Source organism: Pongo abelii, chromosome 2 (assembly GCF_028885655.2).
Source record: "Pongo abelii isolate AG06213 chromosome 2, NHGRI_mPonAbe1-v2.0_pri, whole genome shotgun sequence".
NCBI classification, from domain to species: domain Eukaryota; kingdom Metazoa; phylum Chordata; class Mammalia; order Primates; family Hominidae; genus Pongo; species Pongo abelii.
Genome location: NC_085928.1, coordinates 114,085,125 through 114,105,309, shown reverse-complemented (window position 1 = coordinate 114,105,309; position 20,185 = coordinate 114,085,125). Strand labels below are relative to the sequence as shown.

General features: G+C 40.8%; 1 protein-coding gene across 1 annotated transcript in view; it reads left to right on the top strand.

Annotated features, from left to right (window-relative positions):
• The window catches only part of ENTPD3 (ectonucleoside triphosphate diphosphohydrolase 3), a 40,556-nt gene that overhangs the window by 15,291 nt on the left and 5,080 nt on the right, over nucleotides 1–20,185 (top strand). The window contains exons 5-8 of the mRNA XM_054552258.2: nucleotides 9,328–9,478; nucleotides 12,182–12,341; nucleotides 13,337–13,570; nucleotides 19,823–20,095. Coding sequence (XP_054408233.1) covers nucleotides 9,328–9,478; nucleotides 12,182–12,341; nucleotides 13,337–13,570; nucleotides 19,823–20,095 — 818 coding nt within the window. The remainder of the gene's footprint in view (nucleotides 1–9,327; nucleotides 9,479–12,181; nucleotides 12,342–13,336; nucleotides 13,571–19,822; nucleotides 20,096–20,185) is intronic.

Below are 20,185 nucleotides of genomic sequence, written 5' to 3'. Positions count from 1 at the left end.
TGAAATGCATGTTCATGTCTTTTGTTCATTTTTCTATTGAATTGTTCAATTTTTCTTACTAATTCATTGAAATTCTTTATAAATATTCTAAATATGAATTATTTGCCATTATTATTATCATATTATTGCTAATATCTTCTCACAGTTTGTAGTTTGTCTTTTTAGTTTCTTTGCGATGTGTCTTGATGAAGAGAAGTTCTTGATTCTTATGTAAATACAACCATCAATATTCCTTTTTGCGGCTTGCTCTTTTGTATGTTTTATTTAAGAAATCCTTTTCTATCTTGAGGTCATACAGACATTTTTCTATGAAAAGTGTTATAATTTTGCCTTTTACAATTAAGTAATTAGTCCAAGTAATCGAGCCTAGTTAGGGAGTGTGTATATGTGTAAGCCTTTTTCAAAGCCACTTATCTTCCTCGTTCGAGCATTAGGATCTTCAGTTGGCCTGTAGCCTCCCAACCAGGGTGTTCTGAATGTGCCCAGTGTATCCTTGAGCCCACAGGACAACAGGTTAGAGACTCCAGACCTGTCCTCCCAGCCCAAGCAGCCTCCTTTGTTTCCCTCCGTGAGCTGCCAAAACATTGTAAGTTCATGGGGATCATGGCATTGAAAAACTTGGGAAGCAGAGTTAGTCTTTCTCACTGGGAGACCAAGAGTCTTCTTTGGCTAATCAGGGTGAATTCTGATCATCTGCCCTCCGAGGAGGGCAGCCAGGAGCTTGCCTACCCTGATGCAGGGGTGTTCCAGGTTAGGCTCTCCAGAAGCAGATGTAGAGACAGATTATGGAGTGCAAGGTGGTTATTAGAGATGCACTATTATAGCAGAAAGTGGGCAGAGAGAAGGACTGGACAAAAAAAGAGAAGTCAAACTTCAGCTCAGGCCTAATGAAGCTTCAGCTGATCTGTTATGCTGCACTGGGTTGAAATGGTGTAAAGTGGCTTGGCTGTAATACCCCCTGTTGCTGCCACTCTTGGATGTTTGCCACCCTGGAAAGAGCAAGATCTTGAGCAAGGCAGCTCTCTGCAGCTCAGGCAGACCCTGAAGAAGCTGACAGCTGGGACAATAAGTCTATTTGAAGGGGTATTTGCACGGCACGGTTTTGGATTCACCACATAGGGGCCTTGGATATTTTCCTTTTTTTTTTTTTTTGAGATAGGGTCTCACTCTGTCTCCCAGGCTGCAGTGCAGTGGCACAATCATGGCTCGCTGCAGCCTAGACTTCCTGGGTTCAAACAGTCTTCCTATCTCAGCCTCCTGAGTAGCTGGGACTACAGACGGTGCCACCATATCTGGCTAATTTTATTTTTTGTAGAGATGGGGTCTCACTATGTTGCCTAGGCTGGTCTTGAACTTCTGGGCTCAAGCCATCCTCCTGCCTCAGCCTCCCAAAGTGCTGAGATTACAGGTGTGAGCCACTGCACCCAGCGGATATTTTCTGAGTATTGCTTGCACTGTTATCCACAAGATGCAGGCAGCTGTAGCCTTGCTCTGACCTCAATCAGCGATCCTCTATCTGCTCAGGTAATGCCTGAGCCATTTCCTCACCTTCAACCATGAAATAGGGCAGCAGGCTGCTCCTTTCAAAGACAGAGACTATGTGCTCCAAGGAAAGAGAAGATAGTGTAGGATCGAGATTGAGACTTCACCTCATCCCTACTGTGTGAACCTTGGAAAGTTATCTAACCTCTCTGAGTCTTGACTTCCTCATCTCTAATGTAAAAAACATAATAATAGTTAAACCTACCCCATAGGAGTGATTTGAAGACTAAATGACATACTGTTATAAAAGAAATGCCCGGCATACAGTAAGTGCTCAATAAGCATTAACTGTTATTCATGGGGCACCACAATCCAGAGCTCCTGGTGGATCCTCTTGCCACTTGTTACTCTGTCCCACAGTTACAAGATCTCTGTCTTTAGAACTAGGAGGGCAATTCAACCAAGTTAGTCCTGATGGCCTTACGACTGTGGGGAAAAATAAGACTTACATGGGGAGGTGTTATGGCAGTCCCTCAAGGGAAGGGTTCCTTGGCCCACCCTGGATGGCATATGTGATTTGAGGAGGCACAGAGTCATGGAGGCCACAGCATATCCATAAATGGATCTTCCCTTCTTTGATCATAGTAGCCTCAGGGATCTATATATACTCTGAACGAACAGAAGACGACAAACTAAAGCTCAAATTACAGAGTTGAAGGTCAGCAAGTGTCATCCCCTCAAAGACTTGTGGCTTCTCCAAGGATAATTTGGGTTTCTGGTTCCTCCGTTGCAAACTTCCCAGGACTCTCCTGTCTTGGCCAAACAGAAGGGGGTGATGAATGCTTGCTCACCTAGCAGAGATTCCCAGATGCCTAGGCCCTCAGAAATTTCTTTCTGGTTGGTATCAACCCCCAGTTGCTACTGTTTTCCATGAGTTCATTGCCTTTGCTGGCGGTTTCTGTGCTGGTGTCTGTATCTCTGGCTGCTTGTGGTGAAGCCACCCCCTGGAGGTGCTGGGTTCTCTGCATGCGTCTCATCTCATCTGCAGTACTCATGCCTGCTGCTGCCTTTCCCCACAAGGGACATTCACAATGTCTTTCCTTTAAACCAGTGACTAAAAATTACTTAAGCTCCACTAGAGCCTAAACTTAACTATCTCCTCCATTAAAATCCCTCAAAGAGTTGCATCAGAAACCAGGCCACCACAGTATTAAAAAACATCCTTTGCCTCTGGGCGCAGTGGCTCATGCCTGTAATCCCAGCACTTTGGGAGGCTGAGGCGGGTGGATCACCTGAGGCAAAGAGTTTGAGACCAGCCTAGCCAACATGATGAAACTCCATCTCTACTAAGAATACAAAAATTAGCCAGGCGTGGTGGTGGGCGCCTGTAATCCCAGCTACTCGGGAGGCTGAGGCAGGAGAATTGCTTGAACCCAGAAGGCAGAAGTTGCAGTGAGTGGAAATCATGCCACTGCACTCCAACCTGGGTGACAGAGCGAGACTTCATTTCAAAAAAAAAAAAAAAAAAAAAAATCATTTGCCAATAGTCGGCCGGAGCTCAAGCTGAGGCGCGTGTCTTTGGCTTCTGTTTCCCCTCAAGTAAGTTTTGTGCTGTCTGTTTAACCTTCTCTTCCCATATTGAAATAGCAATTTCAGTGCTACTCTCATGGGACCAAGTATCCAAGTCCAAGCAGCCTAGGAGCCCGTGAATCCTATCTCCTTTTCCCTCTAGGAGGCTTAATGGACCTTATGCAAACAGGCTGTCTGGTGACATACTCCCAAGGTTTCACCGTTCTATCTTGCCTCTCACCAGCCACTAACCAGAGACCAGCTCCTTGCAGATTATATTTTGTTTATCCCAGATTGGACTAGCCAGTCTCCTTACTATAGAGATGTATGGTGGTTTGAAAGTCTCATTGATTGATTGATTTAATAAATATGTATTAGGTGCCTGCTGTTTGATACGAACTGTTCTTGGCACCAGGAATTCAGAAATAAACAATATATACAAAATCTGTGGTTATGTGTTATGAGACTTGCATTCCAATGAAGAAGATAGACAAAAAAATAAATGGGTGTATACCGAGTGTCAGGCAGACACGATGTGAAGAGAAATCAGGCAGGGTAGGAAATAGAGAGTGATCATGCTGTTTTGAACAGGATTGTCAGGGAAGTATGAAGAATATGACAGCTAAGCAGAGACAAAAGTGATATGAGACAGTGAGCCATGTAAATGTCTGGGGGAAGAACATGCTGAGCAGAGGCATGGCAAGGGAAAAGGCCAAGCATGGAAGCTGCTCAGCATTTTCTAGGAAAAGCCAATGGGACAGTGTGGCTGGAAGAAAGATGAGAAATGAGACTGAAGCTATAGCCAAGGCCTGCTCCTTGGAGGGACTTGAGGTGTCATAAGGGTTTGACTGTGACTCAAATGAAGTTTCTTCAAAGTATATTGGGAAGCCATTAGAAGATTCTAACCAGGGAACTAATACGATATGACTTCTGTTTTTAACGGATCACTCAGTTGATATAGAACACATAGTCTGGGGCTAAGATTGGAAGCAAGGATACCAGTTAAGTGCTGTTAAATCAGTACGGGTGAGAGATTAGGTGATGGTCAATTTGCCCTTGACTAGTGCTTCTCAACACAAGGTGAATTTGTCTCCCAGGAAATATTTTGCAATGTCTGGAGATCTTTTCAATTGTCATGACTGGGTCCGTGGTGCTGCTAGCATCTAGTGCATATAAGACATTTCTCATCTTTCTTCCAGCCACACTGGCCCCTTGGCTTTTCCTAGAAAATGCTGAGCAGCTTCCACACTTGGCCTTTTCTCTTGCCATTCTACAATGTTCTAAGCATTGTATAATGCACAGAACAGCCTCCACAACAAAGAATTATCTACCCCAAAATGTCAGTAGCACCAAGGTTAAGAAACCTTGGTTTACAATGGTTCTAGGGAAGGGGGTGGGAAGTGCTTAGATTTGCAAGGTATTTTGAAGGTAGGACCAACATGATTTTATGATGGAATTGATGTGAGGCATCTGAGTTGATAATGCATGAGCAAGAGTTTGGATATGAGCAACTGTGTGCATCACAACACCATTTACTGAGATTGGGGAACACTGGGAGTGGAGCATATTGGGGGCAGGGCAAGGCTTAAAGAGTTTGGTTTTGGGCATGTTAAGTTGGAGATGGCTATAAATCATCTGAGTCAGGAGAGGCAAACTTTTTCTGTAAAGAGCTACACGATAAATATTTTAGACTTGTGGGTCATATGGTCTCTGTCATAACTGCTCAACTCTGCCCCTTTAGCATGAAAACAGCTATAGACAACAGATAGATGAATTAGCATGTTTGCATTTCAAAAAAAAAAAAAAACTTTACTTGTGGACACTGACATTTTAATTTCTTATAATTTTCACATGTCATGAAATGCTGTTCTTCATTTTATTTTTTTCCAACTACTTGAAAATGTAAAAATTATTCTTCACTTGCAATCCATACAAAAACAGGTATTGGGTCAAATAGCTTGCTCATTCCTGATCTATATAGTGATGTGGGGTTGTCAGATAGGCAAGTCGGGAGTTCGGGGGAGGGGGAGGTTGAAGAAATAAAGCTGAGGGTCATCAGAATACAGACGATATCCAGCCCCACCTCATCTAGGGAGTGAATAGATACTGAAGAAAAGAGATCTGAGGACTTAGCCTTACACACTCCAGTACTGAGAGGCTGGGGAGAGGAAGAGGATCCAGCAAACGAACTTAGAAGGAATGACAGCCAGTGAGGGGAGAAGAAGGTCAGAACCCAAATCCAAGGTAGTTGAAGAAAGAGGAAGTGTGCAATTAGGTGAAAAGTGATGGGGAGCTTATAATCTAAGAAGTTAGACAGACATGATATGCCCCCAGTGCGGTGATGTACACTAGGAAAAACCTGGCACACCTAGGAAGTGCTCTTGCCAAAAAATCAAATCTGAATCTGATCACATTTCTAGAAATTAACTCCCAGTTTATAAAAAACACAGAAGATAAAGGAACATGTTCAAGGACACCTCACGGATCCAATCAGCGAAATCCAAAATAAGAGACCTACTCCATTAAAATGATTTCTTTAATAAATAAATGGCAAGATAAAAGGGGGCAGGAAAACTGTTACAGAATAAAGAATCTTAAAAAACATCCAAATGCACATACAAGGTATGGACTTTGGTTTCTGCATCACACTATAAAGAAAAAGTTATTCTAGGAAATTTGAACACTGACAGGTCTTTAATAATATTAAGAACTTTTTTAGGAGTGATTTTTTTCTTAGGTATCATGGTTATATTTTTCAGAGTTCTTCCCTCTTAAAAACATATACTAATGTGTTTGTAGATGAATTAACATAATGCCTGGGATTTTCTTTACAATAATTCCTAGAGATGGAAAAAAAAAGCATATAGATGAAAATAAGATGGGCTGTGTATTGATTAACTGTTGAAGCTGAATGATCAATATATGGGGATTCATTTTACTAGTTTCACAGAAAAGAATTAAGACTAACGTGAGCACTGACCTGTGATGTTCAGCATAGTTTTGTTGTTTTTGTTGGCTTTATTGGCATTTTGGAAAGAAAAACCTGTTAAATAACCTATCACATAGGAATATGCCTGAGAGCTTAATCTCACATTTTATTTACTGAGAGAGTTGTGTGTCTTTTTAAAAATAACTTTCCAATTACAAAATAATATATTTTCATTGTGTGAAAATCAGAAAACACAGGTAAATAAAATGGAACCAGGCACAATGGTGTGCACCTATATTCCCAGCTACTCAGGAGGCTAAGGCAGAAGGATCACTTGAGCCTAGGAGTTTGAGACCAGCCTGGGCAACATAGCAAGATCCCATCTTTATTTAAAAGTAGAAAAGGAAGTAAGATCATCCATAATCCTTCCCACCAGAGGGGAAAATTTTTCTTTTTTTAGGATTAATATATTTTTATATTAAAAATTATTCATACAGGCCAGGTGCAATGGCTCGCTCCTGTAATCCCAGCACTTTGGGAGGCCAAGTGGATCAACTGAAGTCAGGATTTTGAGACCAGCCTGGCCAACATGGTGAAACCCCATTTCTACTAAAAATACAAAATTAGCTGGGTCTGTTGGTGCATACCTGTAGTTGCAGCTACTCGGGAGGCTGAGGCAGGAGAATCACTTGAACCTGGGAGGCGGAGGTTGCAGTGAGCCGAGATCATGCCATTGCACTCCAGCCTGGGTGACAAGAGCAAAAAACTCCATCTAAAAAAAAAAAAAAAATTATATATACATACGTATATAAACATATATATTTATTTAATTGTTGTTATTGTTATTAGTGTTTCTTACAGCTACTTCAGTTCTGAACTCCTGAGATCAAGCCGCTGAGTTCATCAAGCCCATGGCTTATGGTGCTGTCATTTGTCTGTTGTAGGAGGTCACTGCCCCAGGAGGGAAGATTACATTAGAGGCTCTGTCCTTGGCCAAGGTTGGGAAAGCCTGTCCTTGCTTCTCTACCACTGTCGATGAAATCCACATGTCTGTGCATCTTAATGGACACATCCAAGCAAAACCTGTAATTACAATGCTTGGGTTTTTTTATTGGTTTGTGGTAGTTGGAAGATGGGTGGGAAAGGTTAAGAAAGGGCAGCTGAAGGAGGCAGTGGCTCTATGAATTCCAAAGAAGGAAGTTTCCAGAGGGACCATATTCTCTCCCTCTTCCTTGTCTGTCCTATACTTTGTCTTCCTTAAAGTAGACTTATTTAAACTCAGAGCCTGGACTGGGAGAACAAATTAAGTTACGTTCATGCAATGGCATGCAATGCAACTGTAAAAAGAAATGAAGAATATTTACATACTGCTATGGAGTGGCCACTAGGAAGTATTGTTGAATGCAAAGAAAAAAAAAGTGGAGAAAAGTATATATAGTAAATTACCACTTATCTAAAAGTTGGGTGATTAAAAATATATATTTGCTTATTTTAAACAAACATTGGTTAAACTTTTTTTAAAAAAGAAACTACTTACAGGAAGAGGATACAAGAAGAGAATCTAGATGTCTCTGAATATACCTAGTTTTGTAGATCTAATTTTAGAACTATGTAATTATTTTAGTTAACTATAAAACAAAATCGTTTTTTAAAAAGTTATTCCTAAAACTCAAAAGTAAAATGCAACAGGACAGGCACGGTGTCTCACACCTGTAATCCCAGCACTTTGGGAGGCTGAGGCGGGTAGATCACTTGAGGCCAGGAGTTCGAGACCAGCCTGGCCAACATGGTGAAACTCTGTCTCTACAAAAAATACAAAAATTAGCCAGGTACGGTGGCACGTGCCTGTAATCCCAGCTACTTGGGAGGCTGAGGCACAAGAATCGCTTGAATCTGGGAGACAGAGGTTGTAGTGAGCCGAGATCGCACCACTGCACTGCAGCCTGGGTGACACAGCAAGACTCCATCTCAGAAAAAAAAAAAAAAAAAGAGAAAAAGATATCACCATTTGCAACCCCTAATGAAATAATGGATCTAAACCATTATCATTGATGATGCTAACAGCACAGAAAGAGAAACAACCAGATACTGTGCCTCCTATTGTAAGTCCACACTAATCCCTATATATATATTTTTTTAATTTCAAACCTGATCTGATCAAGCCTCTACATTCAGTTAACCATTTACAGAAATAGAAGGGACCAAGTAAGATGTTAATTGAACTATGAGGGTACAATCGACAAACTCTAGACTGTGGAAATTCTTCAGGACAAAGAAATTGCAAGTAAAATTTTTAATAATTAGGAGAAAAATAGAAAGGGAAGGCAGAAATAATAGATATAAAGAGACTTAAGATTGCACTGTATGGAATTTATTGGGATCCTGACTCATACAAATGAGAAGAGGGTAGTGGATGAAGGAAGAAGGAGGGATGAAGAGGAGGAGGAAGAGAAAGAGACACAGAGGATGAGAATGAGAAGGAATATGGAGGCAATTTGAACCATGACTGGACAGTTAATGATATTAAGAAATTATTTTTTTGGCAAGGCATGGTGGCTCATGCCTGTAATCCCACCACTGTAGGAGGTCAAGGCAGGTGGATCACCTGAGGTCAGGAGTTCGAGACCAGGCTGGGCAACATGGTGAAACCGTGTCTCTACAAAAAAAAACAAAAATTAGCCAGGCGTGGTGGTGCACGCCTGTAATTCCAGCTACTCGGGAAACTGAGGCAAGAGAATCACTTGAACCTGGGAGGTGGAGGTTGTAGTGAGCCAAGATCGTGCCACTGTACTCCAGGCTGGGCGACAGAACGAGACTCTGTCTCAGAAAAAAAAAGAAAAAAAGAAAAAGAAAAGAAAAAGAAATTATTTTTAATTGTACAGGTATAATAATTCAACTGTAGTTAGGGCTTTTTCAAAGAATTTTTACTTTTTGTGATATATACTGAAATATGGGAATTAAATGACACATCTGCATTTTGCTTTATGGGAAGCAGGTGGAAGATTGTATGGATGAAATAAGAGTCCATCATTGTTGAAGCTGGGAGATAGACGCATGAGTTTCAATATACTATTCTCTCTACTTTTATTTATATTTGAAATTTTTATAATGAAAACATTTTTTAAAAGTAGGCCCTGGCTTACTTTTTTCACAATTGTAATTCATTCCTTTAGAGGTTGCAAGTAGACTGATCAGTGTGACCATACAGGACTTACCACATCCGGCTGTTTTCAACCTCCTACCAAACCCCAATAATTTTCAAAGCCAATTTGTTTTTTTATTTAAAAGTTGTATTACTGCGATTGGTTCCTGGAAATGCTGACAGATGCTGACTGCTTGCTTTTCAGGCTCTGGAATCTCCAGCTATGGAAATAACCCCCAAGATGTCCCCAAAGCCTTTGAGGATTGTATGCAAAAAGTCAAGGGGCAGGTTCCATCCCACCTCCACGGATCCACCCCCATTCACCTGGGAGCCACGGCTGGGATGCGCTTGCTGAGGTAAAGGCTAAGTGGCACAAAGGAGCCCATTTGACCAAAATAACCAAGAATGTGTTGAATCTTGCCAAGAATGTAATTCTATTTCTGGGAACAACCCTCACCCTCCAAAAAGAAGCCCATATTCTGCCGTAAATTTGGGCTTTAAAGGTTGGGAAACTTTTAGTCTCTATTTTAATACCCAGAAAGAAACAGTTCTAAAATTGTTTCCCTCTCCCTTGGTGATTTTACTGAGAACTTTGAAAAAGAGAGAGGTCATATGAAATCTGCTCATGGGATATAACTCTAGTTCTTTGAAAAGTAGTTGTTTTGACAGTTGGTATTTGACACCTGTGAACAACCAGCTAAGTTTGGTAGTAAGTACAATCCATAGCTATGTAGCTTCCACTTGTGTACAAAATACCACTGAAATCTGCTTTAAAACAATGGCATGTCTGCACCTCAAATCAGTCAAAGCTTTTGGAGTTGTTATGAAACAAGCATCTCATTTCACTTACTCAATTAGTTCCTTCTAAATTTGTAGTCATGGCTTTTAGCCCAGTTGCATTGTTTTTGAATGTCTTTTCTCTTTTTTCTCCATTATAGCATTTCCTGGACCTTGAAATTTCAAAAAAAATTTCCAAAAAGAAACACAAACTTAAATCTACTCAGAGTAGAGGCTACTCCAAGTGTTGGAATAAGGTTTTATCACAAGAAAACAACACTCATTCTGCTTCAGAGGCACTTTATCTACGATTCCAAGCACGCAAAATTATCTATGTCTGAGCATTAATAAAAAAAGAACAAACAGAGCTCCTTTAACATGATAATGAAAAGAAATCATGATGTGCTCTCTATTAGACTGGGCCTTTTCCTTAGTCTCATAATTCTTGTTTCTAATCTGATTTCCTGGTTGACCACGTTGAATGTGGAAGGAAGTCAGATTTCTCTGCTCACTCTTGGAATCTGCAGTGTATTTCTAAATTATTTCATTTACGTGTAATAGAAATGATCTAAAAACTCCTTCCTTTTGCTTTTTCTTTCTTATAAAAACAGTTCTTCCAAAAAGGGTGGAACTCAAACCACGTAATCTCAGAGAACACAGAAAGGCAGCCCCTTTACAGGCTATTAATTCCATGGACCTAAAATCCTCATCTGCTGTAGTGGATGCTTCCTTAACATGACATGTGTGGAGCTACTTATAGAAAAGCCAGCTGCAGGATGTGCTCATGAAGTTTTCAATTTGGAGACTGAATGCTTAGAGCTTAGTTGTGAAATCCTTCTGCTTTCACTCTATTCAATTCCCATTTTCAGACTGAATTTCCTATTTCAGAATACATTAGGATGCTGTTTACTCTCCCTGGGACTTGACTTCAGGTAACAAGTTTCAGAACAGGACCTGAGCAATACCAACAATATGAATGTGACAAGTGACTACAATCAGGGAGAAATACTGGTCCAATTCCATCAAATATCTGTAAAAGTTACTCTAAAATATCTTTGCTTTACCAGTAGTGTTTGTACATATGTAAACTTCTTGGTTGAACTAGCTCTGAATTTATGACTTAAGTAGACTTCTACTACTCTAAAAACAAAAACAAAACAAACAAAACAGCTCTTAAGAAACGACTTTTTCTTGGTTGCTTCCCCTCCCTCCCCCAATCTTTCAGTGAGAAATAATTAAAAGGCTCTGCACTTTACAGCTCATGACAAAAACCATGGAACAGAAAGCTCACCTCTTAGGAAAAAGTGAATGTCTCCTTTGAATAAATTAAGTACTAACTCTTTCTTGTAAAACTATTTTCTAATGATGATCTATTTCTTCTGATAAACTAGCTGATATTTTAATTACTAGACAAATAAAATAGAAAAGAAAACAATTAATGAGAATTACCTGGGATGAGAATTGATGAAACTGGGAAAACTCTGAATTATTTTCCAAGCAGTGATAATTGGCCACTGAATTGGAATGGATCCTGCTTATAGCCTTGCTCTTTCTTCTTCTTGAGCCAAGAGTCAGCCAGTACCCCTGGCTTTCTTAACTCATGGATGAAAGATGAAATAATCTCCCAAGTGAGCTTTCTTTCATAGGGTAAAATGGCAGCAAATGGACGCCACAACATTCTGTCACCAGGGATAGAATGCTGTGTTGCCACTCGTCTAAGAGTCAGCACACCAATGGTTTTTCAATCCAGTGACAGCCATGATGACTGTCATATCCCTTCATGCTGAAGCCCTCCCAAAGAGTGAAGCAGAAACAGCTAAAAACTCAATGTTCTTCCTTTCCCCCTTTCTACTAAGCTCCCTTTCCGTCTGGTCAGATGAGGGCTCCTTCATATGGTGCCTCCAAGAGATTATTTATGCCACTCTTATGCCTTCGTCAATCCCCTTTCCTCTGCTGATCTAAGACAGAGCAATGGCAGTTAAATAGGAGGCTCTTTTGATACATGAACAGATGATATGGGTGGGGAGAACAAATTGTACTTATGCTGAAAGCAATTTTCCTGCTTGGCAGTTTGACAGGTAACAAGTGCATCCTGCCTTCACAGTTGCCCCAGAAGGCTTCAACTTGCAAAAGGGATTGTGGTGTAAAGCACACATCTGGAAAATCATTCATCCCCACCAGCAGGGAGATGGTGAAGTTTGCATTTTCACCTGAGTGAGACTATGTATTTTAAGACACTATTGTCTGGGCACTCAGACTTGTTTGTTCTGTGCCTTGTACAGGTTGCAAAATGAAACAGCAGCTAATGAAGTCCTTGAAAGCATCCAAAGCTACTTCAAGTCCCAGCCCTTTGACTTTAGGGGTGCTCAAATCATTTCTGGGCAAGAGGAAGGGGTATATGGATGGATTACAGCCAACTATTTAATGGGAAATTTCCTGAAGGTGTGTGGAAACAAATGCATGGTTTTTAATCTTACTGTTTATCCTATCCCCTGTGATAGCCTAAGTAGAGGTACATGCCATCAGGGATATCTGCCCTGTATCACTCCTATCATGTAACGCATTAGGGAAATACCTATGAGACAATAGCTAAGAAAGACATATATAGCTGGGGAGAAAACATGGTCATAAACAGGACTAAATGCTAGGGAGGGAGGGAATCTCGTCACTTTACTAGCTTGTAAGAAATTGAAGGGGGTGGGATCTAAATTTAACACTAGCCTATGGGTCTTTGGGAGGGCAGCTGAAGAATAACCCTTCAGAGAGGCTCCATGACCATATGAAATTTACAAAGCCCTCAGGAAGTCTGTATCCCTAAGTCCCCAGAGACAGGAGGAGGTCTTCACTCTGTGTTCCCAGGTCTCCTCACAGTCCAATCCCTGCACTCCCTGCTCCCTTGGTGCAGAGGAAAGTTGACTCCAAGAGACAACTGCCATGTTACAGGTGGCACAAAACAGGAGTTACTCAGAGCATATCCAGCCCAAGACCTATTTTGTTCCCCTTCAAATGTATTTTAAATTTTTAAATAATTACCAACAATTAACATTTGGGAAATTTCACATAAAAATCCATACTTCTAGCTTCTTCTGACCTCCTCACTCCTCCCAAAAATCGGAGGAACTGGTCACAGTAGACTCACATTCCCACACGGTAACGGGAACAGAGTGTAACTCGTGGACTCTCCAGTTTGCCACAGACCCCACCACTCCCTATTATTACCTAATCTACTTCACTCATTTATTACTTACCTATGTTACCTGCCCAGCTCCTGTAAGCATTTTAATTCACCACCTCTAAAAGAAAAGGAGAGAATTGGCCTCACATGCTCCCTCTGTCCTACTTCTTAGTAATAGGAGACGAGGCTTGGGTGGAGAACTCTGGGCAAACAGAGATGGTGCCTTTGGCTTTCTTTCTCACTTCCTTTTCCCACTGTGCAGAAGAACCTGTGGCATATGTGGGTACACCCGCATGGAGCGGAAACCACGGGTGCCCTGGACTTAGGTGGTGCCTCCACCCAAATATCCTTCGTGGCAGGAGAGAAGGTGGATCTGAACACCAGCGACATCATGCAGGTGTCCCTGTATGGCTACGTGTACACGCTCTACACACACAGCTTCCAGTGCTATGGCCGGAATGAGGCTGAGAAGAAGTTTCTGGCAATGCTCCTGCAGGTACTTGAGTCGGGGGTAGGGGGTGGCAGGTGTTCTCTTGAGGGTTTGAGCTGAGGGGAGAATGCCCTGCCTTCTGAGGTCTGTCCTCTCCACTTCAATTGAAAGGTACATGGAAATAACAGCATTTTCCAATTTACTCCTGGGGGTCCAAGTCCCTTTCCTCTCTCTCTCTTTCTTCCCCTCCCTCTCCCTCTCATGTTGCCCACTTCCAGTGAATTTGAGTAAGAAGTCTAGGGAAGTTCCAGAGCTTCAGTTGTTTTGTAAATGACTCAAGACCTGGAATCCCTTTATGGACACAAATTGTTTTAAACCAGGAACTAAATAAGCCTGAGAATTTTGAGACTCCCCTGGGTGTAGATAAAATAATATTAGTGGTCACAAGAGAAATGTGTGCTGAAGGGGGAGAGGGCAGAGCCCTTCCCGGGCTCAGCCTCCTTTTAGATGGGTCTATATTAGGCAGGGTTGATACCCTTATACGGCGGAACTTTAGAGCAACCACATTCCATCATGTTGATCAGTAATTCATTTGTTAAGTGTTCCAGGGCCCAGAAGGCTAATTCAGGCATCAGCTAGAAAGCTGTTGCTAATATTAAACTCGACATTATGCAGTGTGTGTTCATGAGGGCACTAACTCCACAGGTGAGACCCCAGACCCAAACGCCAGTGCTCAGGGGACATCAATCTTAGCCATGGCTGGGTGGCTGAGAGGATGGGCCTTGACTGCCTAGAGGGGTATGAGGAAATCAGAAGCCACAGATCCTGGCTTCTTATGGGATTCAAAGGCAGGGGAATCAGCCTATGAACAAAATGGACACAACATCAGTAGGTTAACCCACATTCCTCCAACCTACTCTGATAACTGAAGACAGGAACAGACTCTATCCTGCAGAGGAGTTGAGGGGATCACAAAAGTGCATCTTCAGCAGGACTCACAACTTCAGACCCCTGCATTTACCCAGTGTTCATGCAGGGTAGGTTGTGGGAACTCAGCTTCCAGTTCTGGCCCCTCCCCCAAACATCTCCCCAATCCTCCCAGAAATGGCTGAGGCCCCAGGACACATGCATGGGACATTTATTGTCAGGAGAGTCTGAGCACTGCCTGGAAAGGATAGATGTGAGAACACTGCAGACAGCCCTCAACTACCCTTCTGTAGTAATCCATGCTCACACTACTATAAAGAAATACCTGAAACTGGGTAATTTATAAAGAAAAGAGGTTTGTTTAATTGGTTCATGGTTCTGTGAGCTGTACAGGTTTCTGCTTCTAGGGAGGCCTCAGGAAACTTACAATCATAGTAGAAGGCGAAGCGGAAGCAAGCCCTTCTTACATGTGGGAACAGGAGGAAGAGAGTGAAGCGGAAGGTGCCATACAATTTTAAACAACCAGATCTCCTGACAACTCACTCACAATCATGAGAACAACAAGGGGGAAATCCACCCCCATGCCCCAATCACCTCCCACCAGGCCCCTCCTCCAACACTGGGATTACAATTTTACATGAGACAAAGCCAAACCATGTCACCTTCCATGGCTCCCATCCCAACTTCCACCTCCCTGCCCAGTCAGCCAAACCAAACCCTACAGGTAACTAAATCAACCCTCCCTATCAGGGGATCTCAATACTCACCACTCATCCCCACTTGCTCATCAAAGTAGTTCAACCAACATGCTTCTTTCTTTCTGGGAGAGAAGCTCTGGAAAATCCTCTTTTCTCCAGCTCCTTTTACCTCTAGCAATGCTTAATGTCCTTTGCTCCAGCTATGACCCTAACAGGCATAGAATGTGGAGGCTCAGGTGAAATCCTCCTTTTTCCAGGGTGAGTGAGGATCAGAGAGGCTAATCTTTTAAATTTGGCTGGCCCTGTGGAATGTGTGTGTTTCTGTCTGTCTGCGTGCCTCTGTGTGTTTTTGTACTCATACAATGTTTACTAAAGAATGATTGATTATCTATGTATCCAGCAGTCCACAGAAAAGAAGTAAATACTTTCCCTTTCTGAGGTCTGATTTAGGCTTGAGAATGCCAGTCTCCAAATGTGAGCCCAGCACTGGCCGTGGAGAAGTGAGCACCCAGCCTCTCACAGTCAGCTCACAGGGACAGGGACACATGTCTTCAATTTGCCTGGTAACCTCTAGATGCCTGATAGGGTGGCTCTGCCCTCAGAGGCTTCTGACTCATGCAAGAGAAGAGACCCAGATGAGATGAGGATTACTGACAAATTCATGTCAAGACCTGCCTGACCAACAGTTTCATAGGTCAAATATGTATTGCCAAGCCCTGACTTGGAAGCTTCACACAAATTATTGCATCGTAAACACTGACTGAGTAAATTCCATCAGTCTGGATCTTGTTTCCTCATCTGTAATATAAGGAACTCTGTAGTGTGGTGAGAATGATAGCTGGATATGTACTTTGCAAGTTACTTTCTTATCAATAAATCTCCAGTCACCTTAGAGCTGAAGTCTCACTCTGACAACATGTTAGATATTAGGAATGTGCATTCACTTTCTTTCTTTCCCTTTTTAAGTAAGAAATTTTTCTTCTGTTTTTAATGTAATATATGTTCAGTGAAAAACATTTAGAAGATGCACACCAAAAACTATAAAGGATTTCTTTAAAAACAGAATTAACCACTATTAACACACTATTGCATTTTCTTCCATTTTTTAATGTATGAATGTGTAAAAACTTGGCTTCATATGGTATATATAATTTTATATTTACCTTTTATTTTACCTAACCATATATTATGATCATTTTCCTGTGTTGTTAATGTCCTTTTAAAATATGATTTTTTTATGAGAGCATATTCTAAGTACCATAACTTAAAAAGAAAAAAAATTGACCATTCGATTATGAAAGAAAGTACATTCTTATTGTAAAAATTTAAAACCATAGAAAGAGTGTTAAAGTCAAAATGAAAGATCCTCCTTCCAATCCCATTTACTGAATGCCATCACTGGTCAAAGCTTAGTATGTTGTTGTTCTACACTTTCCAGGTCAGTATATTAACTTATTTTCTTTACTATTTACTATCCCATAATTTATCAATCATACCTCCCTCATGGACATCAGGCTATGTCCTGTTTTGTTGCTACAGCAATAATATAATAAGCCTTCTTACTCATATAATCTTAGTGATTTTATTTCTGTAGGACAGGTTCAAAGGACAGGTGTATTTTTTTATTTAAATGAACAAATAGGTAATCTTCCAACAAAATTAAAACCATTCAGATTACCACCCATGTTGTGATGACTTTTTGAAATAAGCTTCAGGAATTCCAAAACGTTCTAATAATAAGTACTTAGATAATGAGGATCCGTTTCTGGATTTTCTGTTCTATACGTTCATTTTTCTATTTTGGGGCCAATATCATGTTGTTCTACTTGCAAGTCTATTTTTCTACTCTCAGATGTTTATTTTGAACTTAAAAGTCATTTGAAGCAGTAACAAAAAAGGAAGTTTTTTGTTGAGATTGTGATTGCAATCACATTGATTAATATATTAATTTGGTTAAAATGCACTTATTACTGACATCAACAATTTCTATCCAGAATTATACAATGTATTTCCATTTATCTAATTCTTGGCTTGTATCCTTCAGTAAAATGTATAGTTTTCATCATTGGTTCTGTACCTCTGTTGTTAAATGTATTTTCTTTGTGTATATTTTTTAAGCTTTCTATCACTATCAAGAATAGTTTCTATCATTGTTTTTTCCAGTTTTAACCACTCTAAGATCAGATTATGCTGTAGTTTTCTAGTGGACTTTTCTCCCTCGAGCCCATTGACTGACTTTTTCATGACAGTGCCCTGCAAACACTAAGCTCGGTGAAGACTGTTGAATGTTGAATGCCTGAACTTCGCACACTGGCAAATTATACTTAAAGAATGCCATAACAAAAATTCAAACACACAAAAAAAGAACTAATATTTACTAAGCTTTTCCTATGTAATAAGTCAGAAATAATTTATGTTATCTTGTTTCTTCTCTGGGCCAAGCCAGAAATAATTTATAGTTTTAATCATTTTAAAAGTATAAATCTCCCTTCAGACTATACTAGAAAAGAAAAAAAGTACAAATCAGATTTGTAAGTAGATACTAAATAGCCAATTGATTAGTTTGATATTTTTTTCTTTTTTTCTTTTTTTTTTTTTGAGATGGAGTCTTGCTCTGTTGCCCAGGCTGGAGTGCAGTGGTGCGATCTTGGCTCACTGCAAGCTCTGCCTCCCAGGTTCACGCCATTCTCCTGCCTCAGCCTCCCGAGTAGCTGGGACTACAGGCGCCCGCCACCACGCCTGGCTAATTTTTTCTATTTTTTTTAGTAGAGATGGGGTTTCACTGTGTTAGCCAGGATGGTCTCGATCTCCTGACCTCGTGATCCGCCCGCCTCGGCCTCCCAAAGTGCTGGAATTACAGGTGTGAGCCACCACACCCGGCATATTTTTTTCTTTCAACCAATATTTCAGCCATAGGGTGACCCAAGTATGATATGCTACAGATTACATGTAACAATTTTTGAAAATCATAGATTTTTTTCATACCATAGAGGCAGAAAGGGGCCTGTTTGCCTCTTTCTCAGTCATATGAAGATCTTTCTGGAAAACACTCATTTGGGTTATATTTCATGAATGTTAAGCTTTTATAAGATTTTTGCAGAATCTTGTCACTGACCTTTGTTAAACAATTGCATTACTTGAATATGTACCTCAGTTTCCTCATCAGTAAAATGAAAGGGTTGGGCTAAATGTCTGAGTCAAGATTTTACTGTAGGGTGGCCAGGTACAGTGGCTCACACCTGTAATCCTAGCACTTTGGGAGGCTAAGGCAGGAGAATCTCTTGTGCCCAGGAGTTTGAGACCAACCTGGGTAACACAGGGAGACCCTACCTCTACAAAAAGAAAAAAAAATTAATTAATTTAAAATTTTTTTTTTTTTTTTTTTTTGAGACGGAGTCTTGCTCTGTCACCCAGGCTGGAGTGTAATGGTGCAATCTCGGTTTGCTGCAACCTCCGCCTCCCGGGTTCAAGTGATTCTCCTGCCTCAGCCTCCCGAGTAGCTGGGACTACAGGTGCATGCCACCACGCCTGGCTAATTTTTGTATTTTTAGGAAAGACGGGGTTTCACCATGTTGCCCAGGCTGGTCTCAAACTCCTGACCTCAAATGATCTGCCTGCCTCAGCCTCCTAAAGTGCTGGGATTACCGATGTGAGCCATCACACCCGGCCAAAAGAAAAGATTTTACTGTAAGGGAAGCAGTACGCCTTAGTGGCTTAAGTTGAACATAGTTCAAATCCAATTCCTTAGAAAAGAGAGTTCATAAATTGAATCAACAACATTTAGGACTTTAGCATAAAATAGAGTATTTTGCACCAGTAGATTAAAGATTGAATAGTGATATGGAAAAAGTAAAGCCAAGTCTCTATCTGAGTCTTTAAATCAAATAAATTGCAATGGATAAAAGATTTATATGTGAAAAGGATATTTGTTTGTAATGGCAAAATGATTGGGAACCACCTCAATGTTCATCTAGATGATATTCCTTAAATAAAGTATGGTTTATTTGTACAGTGGAATACTATGCAGCTACTAAAAAAAATAGGCCACTGTATAAGTACAATGAATGGAAAGATCTCAAAGATATATATTTTTAAGTGGGAAAAGCAATGGGTAGAATGGGGTATATAAAGTGCTACCATTTATGGCTTTAAAAAAAGAAAAGCGTGAGAGAAAAATATATATTTGCATGTGCATGCCAGATCTTTGGAAGGATACACAAAAACTGGCAATAGTGATTGTTTCCAGAGAGAGGCCTGATGGCTGCAAGTGGATGAGAAGGAGACTTCACTTTCATATGTTTATTTGTACCTTTTGGATTATTTTGCTAGGTGGATAGGTGATATTCTACTTAAAATGATACATTATATATATCCATTTTCTCACCAAGTGAAGTTCATAAAACCTGGTTCATAGGGCTATCATAAGAGTTGGATCAGATAATGTGAGAGAGAGCCTAGCGCTATGCCTGGTACAAGGTAATTGTCACACACACACACACACACACACACACGCTTTTGCCACCCCTACTTGAATTATCTAGACAACCTGTGATCAAAGACATGCTGTCACAGATTGGTATTTTTTGTTTCTCTCTTGGCATCGGAGGGTAGTGATAGAGAGAATTTGCAAAAGGGAAATACTTGGCTCTCCACAAAAAAAGTGGTTTCTAACACCTTACTCTTATACCTACAGAATTCTCCTACCAAAAACCATCTCACCAATCCCTGTTACCCTCGGGATTATAGCATCAGCTTCACCATGGGCCAGGTATTTGATAGCCTGTGCACTGTGGACCAGAGGCCAGAAAGTTATAACCCCAATGACGTCATCACTTTTGAAGGAACTGGGGACCCATCTCTGTGTAAGGAGAAGGTGGCTTCCATATTTGACTTCAAAGCTTGCTATGATCAAGAAACCTGTTCTTTTGATGGGGTTTATCAGCCAAAGATTAAAGGGCCATTTGTGGTAAGAGCAAAACCTTCTGAAAGATTCCTTTCTTTCCCCATTAAATATTTATTTCTCACTTTTCTGTTTCTCCTCTGCTGACTTGTTAGC